The sequence below is a fragment of the Myodes glareolus genome, chromosome 16 (assembly GCF_982192425.1).
Source record: "Myodes glareolus chromosome 16, mMyoGla1.1, whole genome shotgun sequence".
NCBI lineage: Eukaryota > Metazoa > Chordata > Mammalia > Rodentia > Cricetidae > Myodes > Myodes glareolus.
The window spans coordinates 32,984,956-33,011,686 of record NC_142041.1 but is presented as its reverse complement, the minus strand read 5'-3'; the positions used below and the strand labels follow the sequence as shown (position 1 = coordinate 33,011,686).

Genomic DNA, 26,731 nt, shown 5'->3' with positions numbered 1-26,731 from the left:
TACATACACGCAATGAAACAGAAATTAAAGTTATCCATGAATAGTCTCATTACATTGTAACCCTAAGGATGTAAATGGAGTTCCTTGACATAAAGGAAAAAAGATCCATTAACCAATAAGATTCAAAACAACTGGTTAAGTATGCTACAAGACAAAATTTTTTGTTTGGTTGTTTTTCCGAGACAGGGTTTCTCTGTGTAACAGTTCTAACTGTCCTGGAAATTGCTCTGTAGACCAGGCTGGACTTGAACCAGAGATCTGATTGCCTCTTCTGGGATTAAAGGTGTGTGTCACCACCACCTGGTCTCATCCTGTATTCTCTATTTATAGTTTAAACTCCGTAGTAAAATTTTTAGAAGCCACAGCTATACTTTTACAGGTAAAACTGAAGGGCCGGAGAGATGGTCTGGCCTACAAGACAAACTTAATAATGTAAATATTTTAGAAGATAGAGATGTTGGAGAGCAGCTTTATATTCAGTCAGGCAGAAACATATGGATCTCTGTGGATTCCAGGCCAGCCAAAGTTACATAGTAAAACCCTTCTTAAATAAATAAGTAGATAGATAGATATTTAATTTTAAAAGGTTTGTCTGATCTCAAACACCCTCCACAATAACTAGTTCAAAAAGATTCCAAGAAAAAAGACAAATAGGTAAAGGAAGTTGGACATCAAAGTTGATGACTGTTGACTTTGTTTAGGTCTCCTACATTCACACTACAAAGCAGCAATGATTTTACTTAATCACTGAATAAAGACAACAAATTATCTGTGCTGCTGCTCTTCCCTCGGGCACCTGCAGCACAACTCCAAATAATCTATTTCTATGTTCTTTCTTATTGTACAATGAAACTGCCTCCAAATTTCTCTTCTGGCTTGTATATGTGATAACATATAACTTCATAAGCTATATGATAGCTCTATTCACCTGTAGAACCACAATTAAGATACAGACCCACTACTCTCAAAAGACTCCAAATGCCTGTTTGCATGCCTTGCTTTCCTCTGCTCCTGGTGAAGATTATCACTGACCTACTTCCTGGCTTTATGTATTATTTATATTCCCTAAATTTTACCTAAGAAGATAAATTTTCTTGTATCTACTGTCTTTTTTTTTTTTTGCAAATTTAATTTTTTTATTTTTTTTTATTTTTTTTTTTAGTAAATTTTATTAAATTATAAAAGTTTCCATTTCCGCCCCCCCTCCCAACACCCTCCCACTCCCCCCCACTCCCCCCCTCCTTCCCCTCCGTCCCCCAGGGCAGTCAGGGTTTCCTGCCCTGTGGGAAGCTCCAGCTCCCTCCCCCTCCCTCCAAGTCCAGGAAGGCGAGCGTCCAAACAGACTGGATCTTTTGTTTACCAAAATGATTTTGAGATTTATTTGCAATACTATCATTACCCTTTCCTTCTACTGGAAAGAAGAAAGATTCATAACGAACCTGCGTGTTGGCCAGAGTAACAAGTGACTTCCAAAATTGGAATTTAAGTCTTCTCATGTCTCACATTTGTTCTTTCCATTACCTCAGACAGGCTCAGTCACTCCCCACTTAGCTGACCCCTAGTACATGGAGTAGCTCACAGCTGTCACTACCAGAAAAATGAACAGCAAATTAGTGAATTCCATGGTGAGGGAGGACGATGGGCAGATTTTTTACATACTGGCTGTCCTAGTATTCAACAGCACAAATATGTGAAGCTCTCCTTTGTGGCAAGCCTGGAGACTGCTAGCTCCCAGCTGTCGATGTAACAATCAGAAATAGTTTTGGTATGCCAGCAGCAAATTATCTCAAAAAAAGGGGGGGGGTGGGGAGAGGGAAGAAAATACTTAGGAATAAATTTAACCAAACCAAAAAAAAAAAAAAATCAAAGATCACGTTAGGCATGGTGTCACACAACTTTAACCCCAGCATTCTAGGGACAGAGGCAGTAGGATATCTGTGAGTTCCAGTTTCAGGTCAGTGCCTGGTCTACATGTCAAGTTCCAGGATAGCCAGGATTACATAGAGAAACTTGTCTAAAAGAGAGAGATAGAAGGAAAAAAGAAAGTGAAAGGAAGGAAGGAAGGGAAGATCTCTGCAATAAAAACTACTAAAACATTGATGAAAGATCACTAAAAATTGGAAAAACTTTTCATGAACTTCTCAGAAGAATCAACACTGTTAAAACATATAACCCAAAGCAAAGATTCAAAACCAAAATAAAGAAATAAATTCCAATAAAAAAACACCAAGGCCAGATTGGCTGCAGACTAGAAAACCTACCTTCTGTTGGAAAAAAGTTTGGGGTTGCAAAGTTGCAAATAAAGGTCGACATACCAACTGAAGTGTCTGGACAAAGCAAAACTTTACTCTGGATCAAGAGGGTGCACTGCTTGTGAAAGAAAGAGAGAGAGGGAGAGAGAGAGAGAGAGAGAGAGAGAGAGGGAGAGAGAGGGAAGGAGAGAGAGAGGAAGGAAGGAAGGAAGGAAGGAAGGAAGGAAGGAAGGAAGGAAGGAAGGAAAGAAGGAAGGAAGGAAGGAAGGGAAAGAACATGCACACAAGGGCAGGAAGGACACCTGATTTATTTGTTTTGTTTTGTTTTTTGAAACAGGGTTTCTCTGTGTAGTCTTGGCTATCCTGGAACTTGCACTGTAGACCAGACTGGTCTCCCAATCATAGAGATCATGTCTCTGCCTCCCCAGTGCTGGGATTAAAGGTGTACACTACTACTGTCTGGCATGCATCTGAGTTTTATTCTAACACAGGTGCTGTGTCCTTTCAATTAAAAGATTTGGCATAAAGAAAATGAAGGAAAGGGGGATGGGGAAGGCCACTTAAAACAGTCAAAGTCTAAGACAGTAACAGGGCCTTTGTGTAAACAAAGACTTAGCTGCAGCTGATGACGGTGGGAAGGGATTTAAAACATTTGTATACAGTTTTTTTTTAGAGGTAGGGAAGAGGTACCAGCTCCACCATATATATGATATGTATATATATCATAGAAATGGCACAGCTTAAGTTTTAGACTGAGCAGGCAAGCAGGTAGCACCGTATTGGACCTGGTGATGTCACAGCTTATATTTTTAAGCACTTAGCAAGCAAAAGTGCTCCTGGACAGCAAAGAATTACAGAAAATGCAATAAGGACAGATTCAGACATAAAAGAACTATAAATGGGTCACGGTGTTGGATGAATGTACGCAGGTTTGGGAGAGAAAAGAAAAAGAGTATAGAGAGTTGGAAAAGAAGTAAATCATTTAAAAAAGTCTTTAAAGAGACAGAGTACAGATAGTCATAGATTAAAAGGAGTAAAGAAAAATAAGCCACGTAAAGATGGAAAATTCGCAGAGAATCTGGATTATGTATATTATTGTGTTTTCTTTGAATTATTTGACTGTGAATGAGCTAAGTACAAAGAGACATTTCATTGTATGGGCTGCTATGCTAAACTAGCATGTATATTATAAAGGTATCATGACTTTCAAATTTGGGTCTAAGGATATGCTGCTTTGGAAAAGTTCTTATCTTGTTTCCACGGAAGATGAGAACCTGTGGATTGCTTCCAGACAAATATGGTTTCATAGACCACACCCCCCTGAAAGGTTGCCATGAATACCCTCAAAAAATTATTTTGCCCAACTGCTGGACTGAGGTGAATTTAGCATACAGGATACACCATGAAAGACCTGATTAACAGCACCCCCAAACAGCAGGAAGCAGTATGGACAAAACTATGCCCATATTCCCAATTATTGTTTATAATTGTTTGTTCACATTTAAAGGGGGATATGACATAGATATGAATAATTTGCATTGTAAGAATCTTGGTTTACTGATACAAATTTAAGGTCAATTTTGTTATATGTATATGTATTTCTGATCTTGACTGAGGTATTGTGATTGTGTAGTTCATTTAAAAATGAAATGTATAATTAAGAAATATAGGTTAATAGATAATCTTCTATAATAGTGAAGTTTGTAGTCATGTTAGTTAGATTTTTTTAGATGTGCAGAGAAGTATTTCGGAAGGATAGGGATTCTTCAAATCTTTCAGAGACCTTCAGAATATGGCATTTAAAATGTTTTAAAAATTTAGGTCTTTTCATGACAGTGAGACACATCTGCTCCTGGCAGCATCATTTTTCTTCAAAAGGAAGATGGGCATTAAAGAGGCTCCTTATAGAGTTTGTTAGACGAACTAGACATGCAGGATCCACAGAGAAATGACTGCTGAACTTGCTTAAAGATGAGATGATCCTTTGGGGTTCCTGTTTCATAAAAGAGTCTGTGAGACATTCTGCAGGATAGAGAAGAAAGTGACTGGCAAAGTGCCAACACAGGCAGACCTGTCTTTGAAATTTCCTGCTTTGTGGAAAAGTCTGCTGGATACTATGGGCCTGTAGGTCGAAGATGGATGTCCCAATGATACAGAAGAACTTTGGGTGACTGTCCAGGTAGCGAGATGTCTCTGTCAATTCTAGAATTTTGGAAGTTGTTTACAATGTACTTCCTATTTACTTAGATAATATTATATCATTCTGGAGTCTTTGATGGAGTTGAAGAATAGATAGTAATAATATAGTTTTCCTGAGTTATGATAAAAGATAAAATAGATATAAATATTGTAATTTTTATTTGATACCTGTTTTGTTATATGTAATTTTACTATGTTAAAAGTAAAGCCTTCCTTTCTATTTAAACAGAAAAGGGGAGGTGATGTGGGAATCCTCTGTGTGCTATCATTATCATTAATGAATAAAGAAACTGCCTTGGCTTGTTGATAGGGCAGATCATAGGTAGGCAGGGAAGACAGAACTGAATGCTGGAAGAAAGAAGGGTAGAGCCAGAGAGACACCATGGATCCACTGACAGAGTCAGAAATGCTGGAACTTTGCTGGTAGACCACAACCTCGTGGTGATATTCAGATTAATAGAAATGGGTTAAATTAAGATTTAAGAGTTAGCCAATAATAGAGCTAATGGGCCAAGCAATAATTTAATTAATACAATTTCTGTGTGGTTATTTCGGGGCTGAGCATCCGGGTGGCCAGAACAAACAAGTGGCCTCCCTCCCCCCTACACAGAAAAGGTCATCAGTTCAAAGCTGTCCAGGGGCAAACAGGATGGATTTCTGCTAAGAGTTTTTCAGGTTTACCTGCTTTTAGGTGGGAGCAAGTCAGCAAGTATGAGGAACCCTAGGGTAAGTATAAAAATTCAAAAAATATAAGCATCAGACTCTAATGTTGCCTGCTTGTATGTAAATTATCACTACACATCACACACAAATACACACATACAAGTTAAAAACAGATACAATATAACTCAACATTCTTGATCACTTCTTATAAAACATTTCTGTACCTCAGGTTAGGTATTAGATCCTGAATAACACACAAGAAATTCCATATTCTAAGAGGCAAATTAGAAGTTAAACACTACAGTTTATTCTTCCCTCTCAAGAGAACCAGTTACTTCAAACTTCAGGGATTATCCTATCTATAGATGACTGAGCTTTAAGAAGACAAAGGAAGGGACAACTGTTTAAAGCAACAGCTGCAGAGGAACTAGAACAGATGGTACTCAGTGGAATTCCTAAGGTCAGCTGTGGACATTTGGACACTAATATGTGAGTTACTATCATAATACTTTAAAAAAAATTACTCTGAGACTATTTCGATTTGTAACTGAAAGAAAAAGTTCTTTTATGATTAACTATAAATACTCTATGATCTGCTTCAAGACCTGCCCTTAACAGGTTTATTAAGTTTTTAAGTTTGGTGGCAATCACCTAAAAATGAACATAATAAAATTGCTGAACCCAGTCATCTTAAGTCAACACAAATATAATAGTCTCTATATAGAGAGGTTTAATTCTGAATGCACTAACAGGGACAGGTAGTAACCAATGTTGGAGTTAAATTCAGAGGTTTATTTTTAAAATTTAAAATTTTGGTCTAATCCAATCTCAGGAACTTGTCACTTAAAAGATTTTTGCCAGTTGTAGCCATAAAACCACGTCAACAAACCATATCTCATGTGTTTTCCTGGAAAAATAATGGCTACAATTAGTCTTTATAAATTTCCAAGCTGGTTGGGTGGAGATGGGGTACCTTTAGTCCCGGCGCTAAGGAAACAAAGGCAGGAGAATCTTGGCCATCCTGGTCTACAGAGCTAGTTTCAGAACAGCCAGGGCTACACAGATAAATCCTGTCTTGAAAAACCAATTTGCTTTTTAAAGTTAAAAAAAGTATATAAATAACCTCATTTACTGTGATCTAAATTATTAACATGTAATGGTGCTATTCAATTAATCTTTCATTTTTCATAAATGGATAAAGTGAGGAATAATTTTATTTATTCAAAACAATGACATGAATTTTCTAGAAGAGTAAATGGTTATCTATATATTTGCCACATTAGTATAGACCACTAGTTTTTGTTTGTTTGTTTGTTTGTTTTTTAAGACAGGGGTTCTCTGTGTAGCACTGGTTGTCCTGGAACTCGCTTTATAGAGCAGGCTGGCTTGAAACTCAAGAGATCTCCCTGCCTCTGTCTCCCAAGTCCTGGGATTAAAGGCTTACTCCCAGCAAGAACCAATCATATGTCAACATAAATAGATGGCTAACTAAAAACAGACTACTAGATAGATAGACAGACAGACAGACAGACAGACAGACAGATAGATATAGATACAGTTTTTTCCTCATTGCTGGTGAATTCTCAACTTGAAATTGTGGCCTGGATATAATATACTATTCTAGATACTAGTTAAATACCAGTATTATGCAATGCTTCCAAATACTAGGTAAGTTCACTTCATAGTAAAAGAGACAACTATATGTTTTTTGTTGTTTTTGTTTGTTTGTTTTCTGATATGATGTCTCAGGTAGCCCAGGCTGACCTTAAATTCCAAGAGTCCAGAATAGCTCTAACCTTTGAACCTGCCTTCTGACACTTTCTCCTGTCTACTTACACTTCTTAAGTGCTAAGCATTTGTGACCATGACTGTTAGTTTTATGTGGTCCAGGGGATTGAATTCAGGGTTTCAGGCATGCTAGATAAGCAAGTACTCTTATCAACTGAACTCTATCTTCAACCCATCACAGTTAAAATGATTCCATGACTGAACAAATGAATCATGTAACAATAATAGAACTTATCACTTCCTTACAAAAGTCAGGGGTAGTGGCACACCGTTTTAATCCCAGTAGTAGGGAAGCAGAGGCAGGCAGATCTGAGTTTGAAGTCTGTCTGGTCTTATCTGTCCCAAACCAATCAACTAACTATCTATTCCTCTGCTGAACTATTCTTTGGGGTTAGGGAAGTAGGTGCTGGTACCACTTAGACCTGAAATAGAAAGCATATTAGATTCCTTCCTCTCCTTTAACCTTGAACCTACAACTACTACCACCACTGCTACAATTGTTACTGCCAATATTACTACCACTAAAACCGTCTCTTGTTTGAGATGTAGCTCAACTCAGTAGTGAAGCATTTACCAAGCATGCTTATTAAGGCCCTGGGCTCCATCCCTAGCACTCCAGGATTAGGTCTTGACCACGCTGTTACCTAGGCTGGTTTCAAACTGTTGGATTAGGGTGATTTTCCTGCTTCAGCTTTCAAGCAGCTAGGACTACAGACTACAGTCTATGTTATACTTGACTCCAGTATTCATTTAACTGTGTGTGTGTGTGTGTGTGTGTGTGTGTAGACAATGTCTCTCTATGTATCCCTGTTGGCTTAGAACTCACTAAACAGACCAAACTGGCCTTGAACACATAGAGATCCATCTGCCTGTCTCTGGAGTACTGGGATTAAAGGTGTGCACCAACCCACTACCAGCCTCATTCAACAAAACTTGTTAAGGACCTACTCTACATAAAGATTGAACAAGTTTACTGAGTCTCCATGGAGAAATTGGATTAACAGATCACAAATACTAAATGAGGAAATGGAGAAAAGTTCAACCCTTCACTATACAAATAACACAACAGCAACCTGGAGAAACTGCTATTTCTTCTATGTAAAAGGTAAGTGAGATGGCGCAGCTGTGCAGAGTGCCTGCTGCTCACCCAGAACCCACTTCATCACTATCTCCAGCTCCAGAGATCTGATGTCCTCTTCTAGTCTCCCTGGACCCATACACAAATGTGAGTACACTTGGTGACACACATATACATATAAAAATAAATCTTTAAAATAAGAAAAGCAAAAGATCCATGTAGTGATGCATGCCTTTAATCCCAGCACTCAGGAGGAAGAAACAGACAGATAACTATAATCCAAGGCCAGTCTGATCTACATAGAGAGTTCCAGGATAATCAGATCTCAAAAAAGAAAAAAAAAACTTAAAATAAGAAAAGCAGAGAACAATGAATTAATGTATGTTTTAGTGATCAGTTTGCTTTCTCTACTCTTCCATTGTCCAGCATTTCCTTCCCAGGGAATGCTGTCACTCAGTGAGCAAATCTTCCCACCTCAATTAATACAGTCACGTCAATTCTCTATAGATATCACCTTCCCCTAGGTGAGTCTCGATTTTTTTCAAGTTGACAATTAGCACTATATATCATAAAATCCAAACCACAACAGCTGCTATACTTTTTGCTTTGTTTTACAAAACAAGGTATCTCTGTGTAGCCCTGGCTATTCTGAAACTCACACTGTAGGCCAGGCTGATCTTGAACTCGAAGATCTGACTGCCTCTGCCTCCCAGTTGCTGGGATTAAAGGTACGCCACCACCACCTAGCAACATTTTTAATGCTCTCATTAAAGTTATAAATTTTATATAAGGAAGAATAATCAGCAATAATACTGTGAGTATATAGGCCACAAGTCAACAATGAAATAGTCTTGGAAACACAATAGGATTATGGATGCCTGGTGACTGTGTAGAGGCTGAGTTGTTAATATATACGAAAGATAGTGGCCACAAAAATCTCTCTGTAGAATATAAATGCAAAGAAAAAAAAGATGTTTTAAAGGCTGGCAAGAGGGCTCAACAGATAAAGGCATTTTCTGCCAAGCCTGATGACCTGCACTGGAGAAGGGCATCGACTCCCCAAAAGCTGGTCCTCTGTTCATACACAGACACGCAACAACAAATAAATAAAACAAATAATAAATGTTTTATTTATAACTTCAGCACTCAGTCAGGCAGTAATGGTGCACACCTTTAATCCCAGCACTTGGGAGGCAGAGGCAGGTTGATATCTGTGAGTTTGAGGCCAGCCTAGTCTACAGAGCTAGTTCCAGGACAGGTAGGGTTGTAATACAGAGAAACCCTATCTTGAAAAACAAAGTAATAATAATAACAACTTCAGCACTCGAGAAGCTGAGACAGGAGGATTACTGCATGTTTCAGCTACAGTGTGGAATGCTATCTCAAAAAACAAACAAAAAAAACCCCAAATAAATGGGGTTGGGTTCAGTGGTTAAGAACACTGGCTGTTCTTTCAAAGGACCAGGGTTCTATTCCCAGCACCCACATGGTAGCTCACAACTGTCTGTAACTACAGCTCTGGGAATCCAACACCCTCTTCCGACTTCCTTCTCACCAGAAGTCCACAAGGTGCACATAATACACATTAAAAAAATAAAAAACTCAGCCAGGCGGTGGCGGCACACGCCTTTAATCCCAGCACTTGGGAGGCAGAGGCAGGCGGATCTCTGTGAGTTCGAGGCCAACCTGGTCTACAAGAGCTAGTTCCAGGACAGGCTCCAAAGCTGCAGAGAAACCCTGTCTCGAGAAACCAAATAAATACATTACATTAAATTAAAAACTCAAATCAGGGCCAAGGAAATGGCCTGGTAGGGAAACGTACATAATGCATAAGCCTAATGACTTGAGGTCAATGCCCAGAACCTACATAAAAGGTTACATGGTGGGCTGGAGAGATGGCTCAGCGGTTAAGAGCATTGCCTGCTCTTCCAAAGGTCCTGAGTTCAATTCCCGCAACCACATGGTGGCTCACAACCATCTGTAATGAGGTCTGGTGCCCTCTTCTGGCCTGCAGGCATACACACAGACAGAATATTGTATACATAATAAATTAATATTTAAAAAAAAAGGTCACATGGGGTAGTGCATATCTGTAGCCCAGGGAGGCATGGTAGAGGTCACATGTGGTCTATAAACCCAGTACTATGGGGAAATGGGAGGTATGACGGGAGAACATGTGCAGCAGCAGTAACAAAACAGATCCTGCCTCAACAAAATGGAAAACCAACCAACTCCTCAAAGCTGTTTTCTGACCTTCATTTGAGTGCTGTGGCGCGCACGCACGCATGCAAATGAAAAATTCAAACTCAAGTAATTATATTTTCCAAGGTGTAACCATCAAATGAAAAGAGAAAACCCTCTGACATATAACAACAGAATGGTCTGGGTTTGTTGTTTTGTTTTGTTTTTTGAGACAGGGTTTCTCTGTAGCTTTGGAGCCTGTCCTGGAACTTTGCTCTGTTACCAGGCTGGCCTCGAACTCACAGAGGTCCGCCTGCCTCTGCCTCCCGAGTGCTGGGATTAAGGGAGTGCTGGGATTAAGGGCGCGTGCCGTCACCACCACCCGGCCAGAATGGTCTGTTTTAGGGAAATACATTTAGGAGCCCGATAAAAGGTATTGGTGGATCAGACTGCAATGTGAGGAGAGTCGTAGCAACCAATTCACAACTTTACCTTTCACAAAAGGTGGAAATCCCAACGTCGAATTTTCAGCCTCTTCCACCTGCCCCCAAATCATCTTTGAATGAAACAAGGCATGAAAGAAAACAGAATCTTTTTGTAGTGAGTTAAACTCAACTGGACAAATATTTCCTAAATATCTACTATGTGCAAGACATTGTGAAACGTCTGTCTCATTTCAGAGTTCAAAATTATATGAGAAAAGGAAGAACGAGGTTCCCGGAAGTACAGAAAACAACCCAAAGTTGAATAGAAGCGCTCTGGGGAGTGTGTTTCAAAGGCAAGAGTACTTTGGGGACTCAAAAGCCTCAAGAACAGTGGTTTTCGAGACAATGGCCTAAGAAATCGTAGCTAGGGAGATGAAACGTGTGTGTGTGTGAACCGTCGAAGAACCAGGAGAAGCCAAATTCTAGGTGCCCAGCAAACGCCGGTCTCCACGCGCCGCTCCGCGGACAGGCGCAACCTCTCCCGCGCAGGCGCAGGGCTTAAACCCGCGACCCTGTCTCACCTCGGGGGCTTCTGGACTCCTCTTCGGTCAGTTTCCTCGGAGGATGCGAGAAATAATCTCGTCTGGAGAAAGCCCTAGGACCAGACTACCAGCCGTCCTGTCAACCCGCCTCAGGCGACTGCCAGGCCACGTCCCCATGGCAACGCCGCCAAGCGCCAGTTCGAACGCGCGCGCTGACGCCCGCCCGCCCGCAGTCCCGCAGCACCGACCAATGGCCATTCAGGGAGCCTGCTGTCGTTTACCGCCTTCTCCTCTAAAGAGCCAATCAGAGATCCGGAGAGCAGGGGGCGTAACCTTCTTTCTACCAATGGGTCCACTGGAGGAAGATCTCGCGACAGTCCCATCAGAGAACCGTGCCTCGGAGGCGGGTCGGAGCGTCTGGTGCCCAGTTCTGTTGCTCGGCTGAAGGCCAGCCGGGCTCTTCTGATTGGCTAGCGAGCTACGTCTCCGCTTAAGGACCGCCTCCTGCCTCTGCGCTGCGGGTGAGTGCGGCGGTGTTGGGGGCGGAGAACGGGGGGGGGAGGGGGCGTGGGGCAGGGGTGCGGGTGGTGTGCTTTGCTACTGACCCGTGCAGCGCCATCAGAGCTGGCAGTGAGGTGTGTGTAGGACAGGCCCCATCCATTCCCAGGGCCTCGGTTTACCGCTCTGCATCGGAGAAGAAAAGGCCTCAGTGGTTTGTGGTCCGGCGTCGTCCTCTTCTGAGTGGCGATGGTGTGGCTCGGAAGAATCCCAAAGACAGGAAGGCCCGGGTTTGGGATTTAGAGAACCAGTCATCATATTTTCTCCTTCGGCCTCAGTATTGCCTTGTTGTTGTCGATTAAACCCTGCCTGCATTACAAGGGATTATATATAACATGTTTTAACATGTTTTATAATAATATATAAATATAATATATATAATAATATATTATTATATATAATATATAATAATATAATAATATATTATTTATAATAATAATTATAAATATACGTGTGTATATATAATATGTATATTATATATATATATATAATATGCGTGTGTGTGCACTCGCGCGCGCCTTCCTGCCTGCCTGAATTTATGTGCACCAAGTGCATGCACGTCCCTCGGAGGCCAGAAGGCGTCAGATCCCAGAAGCCGGAGTTAAAGGCAGTTGTGAGCCACCCAAGTGTAGGTTCTTAAGAACCGAACCCCAGTCCATTGGAAGAGTAGCAGGTACTTGTAACCATTAAGCTGTCTCTCCACGCCCCCCAAAGATTTTTTATTTTCTTTTTCAAGTGTTCATTGAATGAAGGCTGAGACAGTTATAATAAAGTCACAAGATTCCCATCCTAAGGAAAATAAAAAGCGAAACAGCTTAAATTGAGAACAGTCAAGTTGTCAAACGCAAAATGTTTAATGTCCAGTGGGTATTACGATTAATGATGTTAGAAGTTTGGCATGCCTGCGTTTGAAAAACTACCCAAAGTATTTCCGGACCGTAGTTTTTTTCCTTTTCTGAAAAACGGTAGCATGGCCTCCCCAGTTTGCGAGGAAGACTGAGTGAAGAAATAACGGTAAAGCAGCACAGTGCCTGGCAGGTTAGCTTCTCGGTTTAAAAGGCACTGCCGTTATTAAGAACAAATACACTAGCCAGCATGTATGCAGCACCATGTGTATTTTAATCGAGTGCTCATTTTAGCTCAAAAATCATCAGTTCAGGGAAGCTGGAGAAGGAATAGTGCAGCCCTTCCTCGCTCTTGTAGACCAGGCTGGCCTCAAACTCACAGAGATTCCTCCTGCCTCTGCCTCCCGAGTGCTGGGATTAAAGGTGTGCCCCATCACTGCCTGACTGAAAAAAAAAAAAGATTTACTTGGCTTACTCTTCCACATCACTGTTGATCAATGAAGGAAGTCAGGACAGGAATGCAAACAGAACTGGAGTCTGGAGAGAGGAGCTGATGCGGAGGCGGTGAAGGAGTGCTGCTTACTGGCTTGCTCCTTGTGGGCGGGTCAGCCTGCTTTCTTAGGAAATCCAGGACCACCAGTGCAGGGGATGACCCCACCCACAGTGGGCTGGGCACTTCCCCGTCAGTGACTAGAAAATGCCCTACACCTTGCCTTCATCTTACAGAAGCATTTTCTCAACTGAGCTCTCTCCTCTCCAGTGAGTCTAGTTTGTTTGAAGTTGACATAAACTAGTCAAGACATGGATTGTCAAAGTACCTATGAGGAAAACAATTCTTTTTCTCATAAAAAAAGTGTCCAGTTTAGGAAATGAAGAATGGAATGAGATATTACTGAACCTTAGACCTGGTTTCCACTTACCTTGTGGACAGTCTATAGCACTTCAAATTCAACTCGATTCAAAAGGAAATCCATCCAGTTACTCAAGCCGAACACCTCTTCCAGTTCCCTTGAACTTATGCAGTCTCTCAGACAGACAATGAGATATCAACCTGTCAGTGTTAGTTACTTCAGACATCGCATACGCCCCTTCTCCTTTCTCATAGGCTCACTCTCAATCTAGTTTCCTGCCGTTTGCAAGCTGCTGAAATAAGCTGACAACAACAGGTCTCTTTGCCTGCAATTTTTTCTTCCAGTTTGTTCTCCACCTTGCTTACTGCCAAAGTGCTTTTGTAAAATGTCAATCTGACAAAAATACACTTTACCTAAAACCAGTAGTCCTTATTGTCTACAGGATATAAATTAAGCCAGACTTGGTGGCATGCCTTTAATACCATCACTCCAGAGGCAGAAGCAGACGAAGGATCACTGAGTTTGAAGTTAGCCTCGTTTACATAGAGAGTTCAGGGTCAGCAGAAGTCATATAGTGAGATCCTGTCTGAAATAAAGAAATACATAAACTATTAAAAAAAAAAACAATGTAAGCTAAGCTGCTTACCAATGGAACGCTATTCTGTGTGTGAGGTCTTTATGATGGTGCTCCAGACGGGGCTTAGTCTGGACGTGAAGTATGCTGTACGAGTATGAGGACCTAAGTTTGACCATAACACTCAGGTGAAAAACACATGCACACATGCACATCCTTACGAGGTACTCTTTTGACCTAAAGTTTTTTTTCACTGTCTTTTTTCCCCTCCCATACCCAGACAGGGTTTCTGTGTATAGCCCTGGCTGTTCTGGAACTCACTCTGTATATCAGGCTGGCCTTGAACTCAAAGAGATCCACCTTCCTCTGCCTCCCAAGTGCTGGGATTAAAGAAAGGCACGCAACACCGTGCCTAGCCTATATTTCTTTTATTTGTTTATTTTTTTTTTGCAGGGAGGGATGGTTTAAAGACAGGGTTTCTCTGTGTAGCCTGGCTGTCCTGGAACTCTGTGGACCAGGCTGACCTTGAACTCAGAAATCTGCCTTCCTCTGCCTCCTCCAAGTGCTGGGAGTAAAGGCATGCACTATCACTGCCTGGCCAGCCTGTCTTTCTGTCTTACAGACATCCTTATGATGTATGCAACACTTTGTAACATCTGTCTGAACGCCGTTTGCTTTCACTGAACTGTGAACCTCTGGAACATGAGAGATTTGTAGTGTTCAGTTTTACATTCACCCTTCTGTCCAGCCGTAGAGAACACGTTCAGCAGGCCTCTGTAGGCGCCAGTATCAGAATCACTTAGGTTTCCTTCCCATAGCTGAACAGCAGGTGGCACCAAAAGGCCACATAACAAAATTTCCCTAAGAAACATTTTTGTTCCAACCTTGTCTGACTTTGCCCTGATCCTAGAAGCCTGTGTGTCACTGCAGGTAAAACTCTCCTGTTTTCTCCCTCAGCCAAATAGCCAAGTTTGCAAGGTGATTCAGCAGCTTGATCTCCCAGAGAGGAAGCAGAGGCCTAGAGAAAGGTACAGTTGGGGGAGCATTTTCTTTGTTTCTAATATTTTCATATAACTAGGATTTTTTCTCTCTTTTTTCTTTTCTTCCTTCTGTTATTATTACAAGAAAACTTTATCTGGACATATGCTTCATTCTTCCTCCAAGAACAAAGAAGGAAGTAGTAGAGGAGGCCGTAGGCAAGGAGTCCCGTGGAGCTGCTGGGGAGCAAGCAGAGTTGCTGTTCCTCTTCACAGGCATGTGCAAATTTTCTAGACACCAGATTTAGGCAAAACCCTGTGGTTTTAGGTTCCTATTTGTTAGAAAACAGCAGTGAAGTCAAGGACACCCTTGTCAAATCGGACTTTTAGGAGCCTCAGGAGACACTTTCCCCACCTAAGTTGGCTTTGGTTACTTCCATCCTCCCTGCCTAAAACCTGTTTTGTGGAAAAGTTTCAGCCAGACATCCTAAACAGTCTCCAGATGAGTCCAGATTAAAGACAAAGGAGTTTTAAAACTGGTGGTGATTTTATTAATCACTTGTGCATGTTCTCGGAGCCATGTGTACCTTTAACCCTATTTCATGATAAGCAGAGCTGTTAAAAAAAAATTACAGGCTTTGGAGTTAGATTTCTCTGGATTCAAATCATATTACCAGCCATTTATGCCACTGGGCAAGTATTTTAATCTTTATTTTACTTTTTGAGACAGGATTTATGTGGTCCAGAAAGACCTCAAGTTTATATGTAGTGAAAGCTGGCCTTGATATCCTAATACTGCTGCCTCTCTGCCTAATACTGAGGCTACCGGTGCAAGGTGTGTGACACTAAGCCTGGCTTACTCTTTCTTAAGATCTCAACTTTAGAAAGGCACATTAGTGCAGGCCTTCATCTTCATTCGGAAGGCAGAGAGGTCTCTGAATACAAGACCAGCTTGGTCTACATTTCTCCATCTGAGCTATACAGTGAGACCCTGTCTTAAAAATCTGTTTCCTTATAAACTAAACGTAAGTCTTAAATGATCATCCTTTTCTGGGCAGTGGTGGCACCCTCCTCTAATCCCAATGCTTAGTGGGCAGAGGATGGATCTCCAAGTTCGAGGCCAGCCTGGTCTATAAAGTAAGTTCCAGGACAGCCAGTGTTACTCAGAGAAACGAAACAAAAAAGAAAAGAAAAGAAGAGAAAAGAAAAGAAAAGGATCCTCCTTTGAACTTGTTTGTTTGAGACAAGATCTGTAACACAAGTTCAGTCTCCTGAATGCTAGGATTACAGGCATGTGCCACCATGCCTGGGCTTACAGGGTTGCCGTATAGCAACTTTAGTAGTCAAAAACTGCACAGTATAGGTGACACAGTCTTGATGCCGGACAGCATAGTGGCTGGAAACACTGGTTTAAGGGATGTGAGGAAGACTTAGGGAATCTGTTATGTAAAGACGGAAAGTATGGCTCAGTTGGAGAGCGCTTATCTCACATGTGTGAAGTCTGAGTTCACGCTCTGGCCCCACAAAATAAATAAGCAAGCAAATAAAAATATGTGTTTGTGAGTGCTTTTGCAGGTAACTGCAGTAGCATTCTTGATTAAGTTGGTGTATTGTTGGACCACGGCAGCATGGCCATTTGTCTGTAGCCCCCCCCCCCCCCCCCGCCGAATATCCTAGACTGTGAGGAAATTCTGTGTGTGGAGAAAGTCAAGAGCATTTTTCCTTAGCTTCTGGAACCTTCTGATGACATTGAGGGTTTTTTTTTCCTTTTCTTTTCTTCTAACCACCTCAGGCACTCTGCCACTTTTCTGAAGTGTGAATTGCCTGCTGTCAGCCTGGAGTTCTCACCTCTGCAATCCTGGCTGCAGGCATATTTGCATATTGGATGCTGTGTTCTTTAACCCCCTGAGGTTTGAATACACTTGGAGAATGTATGAGAGCTGAATACTTTCAAGCCCCTAGATAGTTTCAGCTCCCTCTTCTCCAAAAAAACAGAAAACCAACAATAGCTCCATTGACTTTTATGCAAATGGCACTCTTCAAGAAAACACTGAGCTGTTTCCCAGGGCCCCAGAACATACTTAAACATTTGTTTCAGTGGGAGGTGGGGAAAGAGTTCTGTTGAGTCAATGAACATCTGTTGAGCTGCTGAGCTGGGTCCCAAGGAAACAGACTGAGTCTGGTTCTTTCTCGCCAGAGGTACCAACAGAGACTTACCTTACAAGGGATGCATACTTAAAGTGGCTTTGTACTGGGTCACTTTAGCTATACTGGAACTACATTTCCCAGAAATCTCTTTTTTAAGAATGTGTGTGTATACCACCACCACCACCACCACACCCACCACCACCACCACTTTTTTTTAAAAAAAAAGAAGAATGTGTGTGTATGTGTGTGTGTGTGTGTGCGCGCGCGTGCACGTGTGTGTGCATGTGTATGAGTGTTTTGTCTGCATATGTCTGTGAACCACATGCATGCCTAGCACCCAAAGAGGGGAAAGCCTTCATGTGGATGTTGGGAATTGAACCTGGATCCTTTCCAAGAACAAGTAAGTGCTCTTAAGCACTGAGCCAAATCTCCAGCCCCAGAATCCCCTTCTTAATGGTTCTAGCTCAGTCCTGCCCACAACAAATGTCTGCATAAGATCTGGAAAGCTGGAGTGAAAGAGCAGCCAGGATGTTGTGCAGCACAGGGCTGGCATGGCTGTAGTACATACACCTTCTTACCAGTCTGTTGACTCGCCTTGGTGATGAAGGACAGCATCTAGGCCTGAAGAAATCTCAGCTCATACTGAATCCTTCTCTTCAGCTCTTTGGTATCCTAGGTAAGATGGCATTCATCTCTGGAGGGCTCTGGTTTTACCTACAGCCATCTGTATCATCAAGCCTAGAAGCAATGAAAGGAAGTCTAGGGTTGTAGTTTATCTTCATGACTTCCAGTTATGCTCATCGGTCTCCATGTGCTCTCACATGCTTTAGTTTCCTTGCTCTCCTCTACTTCACATCTAACCCCGCCCCCAGACTGCTAATATTACTAGACTTTAGGCCCCAACAGCAGATGTGGACTAGCATGATTTCTCTACTAGCTCCCAAAATGCACAAAATATAATCCTGAGCTGGACATAGTTTGTGCTGAGGTAGGAGGATCTCAAAATTGAGGCTAGCTTGAACTACATAATAAGCTCAAGACCAAGCATGAACTATATAGCAGTATCCCATACTGAAAAACCAAGGGCTAGGAAGGTAGGTTAGTGGTTAGAGTATGTGCCTCGTGTACAGATCCCAGTATTTGATTCCCACCAACACACATACACTCCTTATAATAAATGCCTAAGTGTCTATGAGTCAGAGTCCTCTCTGATGGTGTCTTAGAGTAGAGATTTATAGAGTTATTACAGGCTTGAAGTGTCACTAAAAAGGTGACACTTGAGCTATTTCAAAAGCTAAAAGTAGAGCCGGGTGGTAGTGACGCACGCCTTTAATCCCAGCACTCGAGAGGCAGAGGCAGGCAGATCTCTGTGAGTTCGAGGCCAGCCTGGTCTACAGAGCGAGTTCCAGGACAGGCTCCAAAGCTATAGGAAAGCCCTGTCTCAAACAAACAAACAAACAAACAAAAAGTTAAATTAGGGCTGGAGAGATGGCTCAGCCGTGAAAAGCACTGCCTATTCTTCCGGAGAACCTGGATTCATTCCCAGCACCCACATGGCAGCTGACAACGGTCTGTAACTCTAGTACCAGGGAACCTGACACCTTCACACAGACATACATGCAGGCAAAACATAAATGCATAGAAAATAAAATTATTAGATGGGCACACCTTTAATCCCAGCACTCAGGAGACAGAGTCAGGTAGATCTCTGTGAGTTTGAGGTAGGCCTTGTCTAACAGCGAGTTCCAGGAGAGCGAGAGCTGTTACACAGAAAAAAAAAAACAAAATAAAACAAAGAAGTGGGGCCAGCAATGTGACTTAAGAGGTAAAATGCTTGCTGTTAACTGGACAATGAGTTCAGTCGCTGGAATTCCACACATGTGCCATGTGTGCCTATAGCCCCCACAACAATAACTATAAATCAGCAATAGTTTTTAAAGGGTTAAGTAGGAAGAGTTGTCTATATGAGTTTGGTGATAGACTTCTAGTACACAGCTGGTTTAAGCCAATTGAAAGGGCAATGGGGAGTTCTCATTTTCTAGAAGATTGTCTTCCCTGTGAGTCAAGCATCTTTCCTTAGCTGTCTGATCAGATTATAGGCCAGACTGTTTCTTTAGTGCAGCCTCTTTACACCTGCTAGAATGCACATTTTCTACTATGCTAAGACTTTCTCCCCACTCCCATTCCTCTCCAAAGGAGAATACTAGCCTTTCCTCTCTTTTATGGGTCTGCATGGCCACCCAAGGCCTGTCATTCTTGTCCTTCATGAAGGCATCTTTCTTTTCTCATGCTCTATTTTTTTTCTTTTTGTCTTTATTTTTATTTTATTTTTGGTTTTTTGAGACAGGGTTTCTCTGTGTAGCTTTGGAGCCTGTCCTGGAACTCACTCTGTAGACCAGGCTGGCCTCAAACTCACAGAGACCCGCCTGCTTCTGTCTCCCGAGTGCTGGGCTTAAAGGTGTGTGCCACCACCGCCCGGCCTAGTTTTGACTTCTGAGTTTTCCTAGGGCTCTGGCACTCATTATATGGGGGCTCTTCAAGAGGCAAGAGGAAGGTACCCTACATTTATTACTTTCTAATTGTAGGAAGGATATAGGATCAGTTACCTGTTTCTACATGAACTCTAAGCCAGTGATTAAAATACTTGTTCAGTAGTTCTGCAGTGACAAGGTGTTTCCTTGTGGCTTCCAGAATGGAAAATGTTCTCAGCATAAATAAGGAGTCCAGGAAAATAGAACATGGTGTTTCATAAAAGCCTATGTACTACTACTTTACATATGAATTTTTTAACTCAAAAAAGATCTCATTATACATATTCTGTACCATAATTTTTTCAATTAATATATCCAAAAATATTTTTCTTACAGCCAGAACATTTGGTTCTATCCCATTTTTAATGGTGTGTGTGCCACAGAGATAGATGTATATACTGAAATGTCACTAACTATTCCCACACCAGTTCTTTTAAAAAGTGATATACCAGGTGGTGCACGCCTTTAATCCCAACACTTGGGAGGCAGAGGCAAGAGGATCTTTGTGAGTTTGAAGCCAGCCTGGTCCACAAAGCAAATTACAGGACAGCCAAGGCCACACAGAGAAACCTTGTCATCCCCCCCACACAAAAAAACCCAAAACAACACACACACACACACACACACACACACAAAGAGAACAAAAACAACAGCAACAAAAAAGGTATACTACAGACTGTTTCCTAAAACACTGAGTTCATTTCTACTTCTTAAGACCTTCCCACCCACCATTTTAGAATGGTTTGGGTGTCTCTTTGTAGCTTGGTGATAAAACCTAACATGCATGAAGCCTTTTTTTTTTTATTCCAACCACAAAAAAATAAAAAAATAAAAAAAAAAGAAGCAAAAAGGAGAGGAGAGGAAAAGGTGTTTAGTTTTTTCGTGAGAAATCCCTAAAATAGCACTTGATAACAGTCCTGAGAATTATTCGGAAGAGGTGTTTGGGCCTGACTTTTATGCCTTTGACAGCCGAGAGTGCCTCTTTTTGTTTGTTTATTCTTTTGTTTGAGACAAGATTTTGCTATGTAATCCAGGCTGGCCTCAAATCTTCAGTGGGATACTCCTGCTTCTGCCTCCTTAGAGCTGGGATTGCAGGTGTGTGCCATCACACCAGCAAGCAAAATAGCACGTAGCTTTCTTTTGGTTCTGCCATCCTACTTCAGGACCTTTCTGCCCAGGGTGTTACCCTCCACCTTGAACCGCATTCTCCCCTCCTCCCTTTATGGACTTGCTTTTTGTCTCTTGTTTCTCTCCTCAGACACCCCTTCTTTCAGTAAGCCTATGATAATCCCTCAGAGAAGGTCACATTGTTGCCTATCACATTTCTCCTTTGTGATTTCTTAGCTCTGTGTGTGCGTGTGCATGCGCACATATATGTTCCCCTGAACTCCATAGCACATGTGTAAAGGTCAGAGAACTTTTCTGGTGTGACTCTTTACATGGGTTGTCAGGCTTCTGCAGCAAGCATTTCACCCTTGATTACCCGTTGAGCCATCTCAGCGGCCCTCTCCCAGATATTATTCCACAGAAATCTACTGAGGTTTAGTATGTGCAAGGCACTTATAAATCACTGTAGAGTTATATCACAGTTAAGAAGTTTGGAGACAGAGGCAGGTGGAGCTCTGTGAATCTGAGGCCAGCCAGAGCTACATTAATGAGAAAAAGAAGGGAGAAAACTAAGTGATGATTACATAGCCCTCATAGCAGCCTCTTTAGGTGGAGCTGTTACCCTCCAAGTCTAGGCCCAGATCCATGCTGTGAACAGTCGGGATAGTTTGCCCTGCTGGAGTGAAGGAGAGCTTGCTTTCTTTTTTCTTTCTTTCTTCCTTCCTTCCTTCCTTCCTTCCTTCCTTCTTTTCTTTTCTTTTCTTTTCTTTTTTTAACCATTGGTGGTTTTTACTTTTCATTTGGACCAAATGCATATATGACTTAATAGACATGAATATGAGACTGAAAAATGAACACAAGTGTTGTGTACCAGACTACCTAAGTGACTCCGCTGGAGTCTCTGCTTTAAGGACTCAGGATATAGGCTGAGGAAAACGGGATTGCGAGTTTAACTGCAACATGTTCCTAGTGTCTTTTCTAGTGTATTTCTAGTTATTATTTCTAGTGTATTTTCTATTCTAACTCTTTTTCAGTGAGTTAGTTGATGAGTCTCTGTAGTCTCATAATGCATACAAACGAGTCTTGAGTTTCACAGGGAGACCTGAAGCTCAGGGTATAAGTCCCTTGAGGAGGGTGGTTACCAGGGTCCTGTAGTAGTTACCCACAAAGCTTTGTCCCTAACCCTGGATGCCCCTCTGTATTAGTTATGTTCTTATTGCTGTGACAAACACCATAACCAAAAGCAACTTGAGGAGGAAAGGGCTTATTTCAGCTTAGAGTTTATAGTTTCTCATGCAGGGAACTCCAGGCAGAAATTAAAACAGTGAGCATGGAGGAACTGCTTACAGGCTCTCAGCTTTCTCTCCTTGGCTTGCTCAGGCTGATTGATTGATTGATTGATTTTGAGACAGGGTTTTTTTCTGTGTAGCCTTGGCTGTCCTGAAACTGCTGGAACTGACTCTGTAGACCAGGCTGGGCCTCAAACTCACAGAATTCCACCTGCATCTTTCTCCTGCCTCCTGAGTGCCGGGATTAAAGGTATACACTACCATGCCTGGCTGTTCAGCCTGCTTTATTTATGTGTGTGTGTGTGTGTGTGTGTGTGTGTGTGTATACACACACATATTTTTCAGGTTTTTTTTGTTTTTTGTTTTTAGTTTTTCGAGATAGGGTTTCTGTGTGTAGCCCTGGCTGTCCTAGAACTCACTTTGTACACCAGGCTGGCCTTGAACTCAGAGATCTGCCTGTCTCTGTCTTCCCAGTGCTAGTATTGAAAGGCTCGTACCACCACTGTCTGGCCAGCCTACTTTCTTATAGCACCTACCTAGGGATGACCCCATCTTCAGTGTGCTGGGCCTTCCCACATCAACCATTAATCAAGAAAATACTCCACTTGCTTAGAGGCTAATCTTCTAGAGGCATTTTCTCAAGAATAGCAAAACTGAAAAACTAACCTCCATTTCTTGGCATGCTGTCTGTCCTTTTGTGGGTTGTGAGATCACTGTTAGCCAGTTCTTCCTATTCTCCAGATGTGCCCCCTTGTGTGGATGTTGCTGTTGTATATAGCTTCCCAATGTTTCACTTCTTTTTTAACTTCATAGATAGAGCATGGCCCTGAGAGCATGTGGCTTGATCATCTTTCGAAGACACCTTATTCCCAAGGTGGACAACAGCACAATTGAGTTTCTGCTGCTGCAGGCATCAAATGGCATTCATCACTGGACTCCTCCCAAAGGTGCAGGGGCAGAGGGGTTAGCTTTTTGGGGAAATGCCAAGCTTTGCTCAGAAATCCACCCTGACAGACTTCCTACGAGGCTTGTTTCCCAGTAAGGGTACAGCAGGAGGAGGAGGGAGAGGCAAGAGCACTTAATCCTTTCTATGTATAAGGTCTGTAGGCCAGCCCAGACCTAGACATAGGATTCTGCAGCTGACCCCAGCAGACAAAGCACCTGTGTTTTTCTGTCATTCACCTGTGCTCTAGCTCATGAATGGCTAGACAGGAGAAGAGCCACTGGGCCAGGACTTGGAAATTTCGAAACTGAGTAAAATGATGGCTATGTGCCTACCTTTCTGAGTTTTTCATCTATCAAAGTAGAGCTTGACTTAAAAATCCCATGTTTTCTTCCTGCCCTTTTTCTGATTTAGCTTGATAAGATCCTTTGCTTCTTTGTTTAGTGTTCCCTTCACTCGGATTTTCTTTTGGGGACCACACATCCAGGGAGTATGAGTTCTGGACTGTTAGAGGCGCAGAGCAGCTGGCTTTCCTAGTCATAGGCCATTGCATATTCTGGCAGGAATGGAAGGGTCCTTCTCAGACCAAGAGGCTGTGAAGATCATAGAGACCTTGCGCTTGTAATCTCAGCAGCCACCTTTGCCTGGGCTCCTCACTGAGCACCCAGGACAGAGCTAGTCAGGTCTTCAAAAGGCAAAAAGGTGAAGAAAGTCCAGTGGCCTGGAGCCTTTGACATGGCCCAGATGTATTTGTAAGTAGGTTTTCATTCACTAGCATCCTGGATGCTCTTTTAAGGGTACAAAAGATCCCCTTGGATGTTCCTAAAAGAGAAGGCAGACTATGTGAGAAGAGGTGAACGGAGTGTCCCCTGAGGAGCCCGTGCCCATTTGACTATGTATTTTCATAACTCTTCTTGGAAGCCCACACTCATGCTATTGGGTGTGTCTTACTTTTTCTGACTGCCTCTTTTTCTGTTAATTCTGATGTTGCCGGGCAATGGTGGATAACACCTTTAATCCCAGCAGAGGCAGAGGCAGCCGGATCTCTGAATTCAAGGCCAGCCTGATCTATAGAACAAGTTAGTTCCAGGACAGCTAGGACTACAGAGAGAAATCCTGTCTTGAAAAACCAAAAAAGGAAGAAAAAAAATCCTCATGCTTACACTTACATTAAAATTCTTTATTTAATCCAACTCTGCTTCAGATGGGGATGAAGCCATCCTTGATTGAGGCCACTGGGATGGTCCCAGTGAGCAATAACAGATTGGCTCTGGCACTTTCTGGGATGAGGCCCCAGAGTAAACAGCCCGGACAGATAAAAACAGAAGGGTGGGATGGGGAGGCATGGACAGACAGCTGAGATTGGAAGAAAACAAGACATGGCAACAGAAAAGGAGTTTTTGACATCTGAGTTGCACAGGAAGAGCAGGGTAAGAGAGGGCTGCCACAAATGCTGTAGCTACGAGTGTTCACACTCATCTCCTGATTACTGGAGTCACACTGTGGGTCCTCTCACTTGGAGATGTCAAAGGACCTCTCCTAATCATTTCCGTTTTTGACCTGGGATGAAATTACCGTACTAGCATCGGTGGTCAGCAGACTGAATATATGTTCCTGGGACGGGTGTCCTAAGATTGGCAGATAGTTGTGTGTGGGGGGTGGGTGCACCTTGAATCAGTGTGTTCTGGCACCACCAGTGCCCCTCCTACTTTTCTTCCTCAATACATTATCAGTGTGGTGTGTGCAAAAACTTTCTCCAGAAGCGGGTGGCTAGAATGGATTCCAGAAGTGCCAAGTTCCTGTTTTCCATTCAGCAGCCACTAGGCAGCTGCCCAGACCCCTGGGAGGTAGAACTCCTAGTGTGTAGCTCCACCTTCAGGCCAACGAAGGAACAGCTGTCAGTTCCTGCTCCTCATGAGCTCCTGACTGAACTAGGAGGGCCCCTCAGCAACTTGCCAGAGCCAGGAGGAGATACAGGTTACCAGAACCCTTTCATTGCTTCTGGGCCCTTCTGGGACACTAAGAATTTGTGGGAAAGGCCTAGGGGTAAAGCTGGGGGCCACCACAGTCTGCAGAGTTTCAAGTGTTGCTGCAACAGTTTCTTGGCAGCTGTCGGCTTTGATTTGGGTCTTGCCAACAAATTTTCTTAGAACTGGCTCTTGGCTTGTCCTTAGTCTTAAGTTCCCATCACGACTTTCCCTGTGAGTCTGAAATCTGGCCTTGCTCAGTTAGGAGGATGAAAACAATTTGAGAACGCCTTGATGGCTACTTGGAAACAGCTGCTGGGCAGCAGTGCAGGGCTTGCGCCTGTTAACTGTAGAGTGTTGAGTCCTCACTGGGGCTTTCAGCTAGCCCCCACTCTGCCAAGAGACTGCCTCTCCTTGGAAAAATTACTTTAAGGTCTCCAAGAAAAGGGGTCCCTGTGAATAATATAGGGAGAAAACGCAAAAGAACGGGAAAGCAGAGATCTGAGGAAAGCCTTCACAGACACCAGAAGGCAGTCCGTATTCTGGGATGGGCTGTAGCTTAGTGGTAGAGCGCCTGCCTCCTGTGCACACAGCCCCAGGTGTAACACGTGGCACAGCAATAACGAAGCAATATCTGAATCTGACCTGCCACGCACATTGTTGTCACCCTCTACAAAGATGGAGTAGGAAGGAGGGATTCTCAGACCTGTGAGCCAACACGGTCTGCCTTACAGCCTCCCTAGGGATGTTAGGGCACTATGACCCGCAGACTGCCTTTAGCCCAGGCACTCCCGGGAAGGTCACTGAAGACCTTGGCTTTCTACCATCTGTCCTGGAAGTCAGATTCTTCTTTATTTCCTCCTAACCAGGCCATGTGGACCCTGGAGAGACTGACTTGGAAACAGCCCTGAGAGAGACTCGGGAGGAAACAGGCATAGAAGCAAGCCAGCTGACCATCATTGAGGGCTTCAGAAAGGAGCTCAACTACGTGGCCTGGAAGAAGCCGAAAACAGTCATTTACTGGCTGGCAGAGGTGAGAGACTACGATGTAGAGATCTGCCTCTCCCAGGAGCATCAAGCCTACCGCTGGCTAGGACTGGAAGAGGCCTGCCAGTTGGCTCAGTTTGATGAGATGAAGGCAACACTCCAAGAAGGACACCAGTTCCTCTGCTCCACACCGGCCTGAGCTGACCAAAACAAATGCTTCCATTGCTTCCTTGAGGGTCTCCTGAGATGAACCCACCCTCCTATCCAGGGAAGGATGCACTGTCTTTGCCTAGCTGTGGCCAAGAGCAGATAGGTTGGTGGAAGTAAAATTGATCTGGCACTCTCAGGTGAGGGCAAGGAAGCCCCTATTTAGTCCCTAGCATAGAAAATAATTGCTTTCAAAATAAGAGCAAGCAAGAATTTTAGCTAAGTTAAAAAGCAAAGAAGGGTAAAAAAATTTAAATGCCAGTCCCAATAAGTGTATCCTCATAATTTATAAATAAACTTCAGTTTACATAGCCTTTAAACCTGTGTGCTTATTTCCTGGACTCATGCCATTGGTTGGGAAAAAGAGAGAGAGAGAAACTGAAGTGAATGAGAGCTCTGGGTTTAACCAGAGGGAATCCTTAGACCACCAGGCCATTCTGACCGTGTAAACCAGAGGAAACCCTATGTCCAAACTCTATACCCCCAAAGCTAAAGGCTGGTACTATGAGACTGGAAGAGATGCAGCACATCTAGGGTGACCCTTCTGCTCTGCAGCTCCAAGCACTTCCTCACCCACATACAGACCCATAGAGCTGGGATTTCCAAACCAATAGAACTA

At 42.9% G+C, this 26,731-nt stretch overlaps 2 protein-coding genes across 4 annotated transcripts in view; one reads left to right on the top strand and one right to left on the bottom strand.

Moving 5' to 3' along the window:
• Kif24 (kinesin family member 24) overlaps nt 1–11,320 on the bottom strand; it is a 58,246-nt gene extending 46,926 nt beyond the window's left edge. Inside the window, exon 1 of the mRNA XM_048420311.3 lies at nt 11,168–11,320. The gene's annotated coding sequence lies outside the window, so the exon portion shown is untranslated. The remainder of the gene's footprint in view (nt 1–11,167) is intronic.
• A 177-nt stretch (nt 11,321–11,497) lies between these two features.
• On the top strand, nt 11,498–26,432 carry Nudt2 (nudix hydrolase 2). 3 transcript variants are annotated; one of them, XM_085677239.2, is made up of 5 exons: nt 11,522–11,649; nt 14,914–14,984; nt 22,149–22,258; nt 22,822–22,955; nt 25,788–26,432. In XM_085677239.2, exons 4-5 carry the CDS (start codon nt 22,829–22,831, stop codon nt 26,102–26,104), a joined length of 444 nt encoding a protein of 147 aa, XP_085533365.1. In that variant the 5' UTR covers nt 11,522–11,649; nt 14,914–14,984; nt 22,149–22,258; nt 22,822–22,828; the 3' UTR covers nt 26,105–26,432. The 3 variants fall into 3 exon arrangements, with proteins under 3 accessions (XP_048276273.1, XP_085533365.1, XP_048276272.1); XM_048420315.3 differs by lacking the exon at nt 22,149–22,258 and having other exon boundaries at nt 11,524–11,649; XM_048420316.3 differs by lacking the exons at nt 14,914–14,984; nt 22,149–22,258 and having other exon boundaries at nt 11,498–11,649.
• Nucleotides 26,433–26,731: the final 299 nt, after the last annotated feature.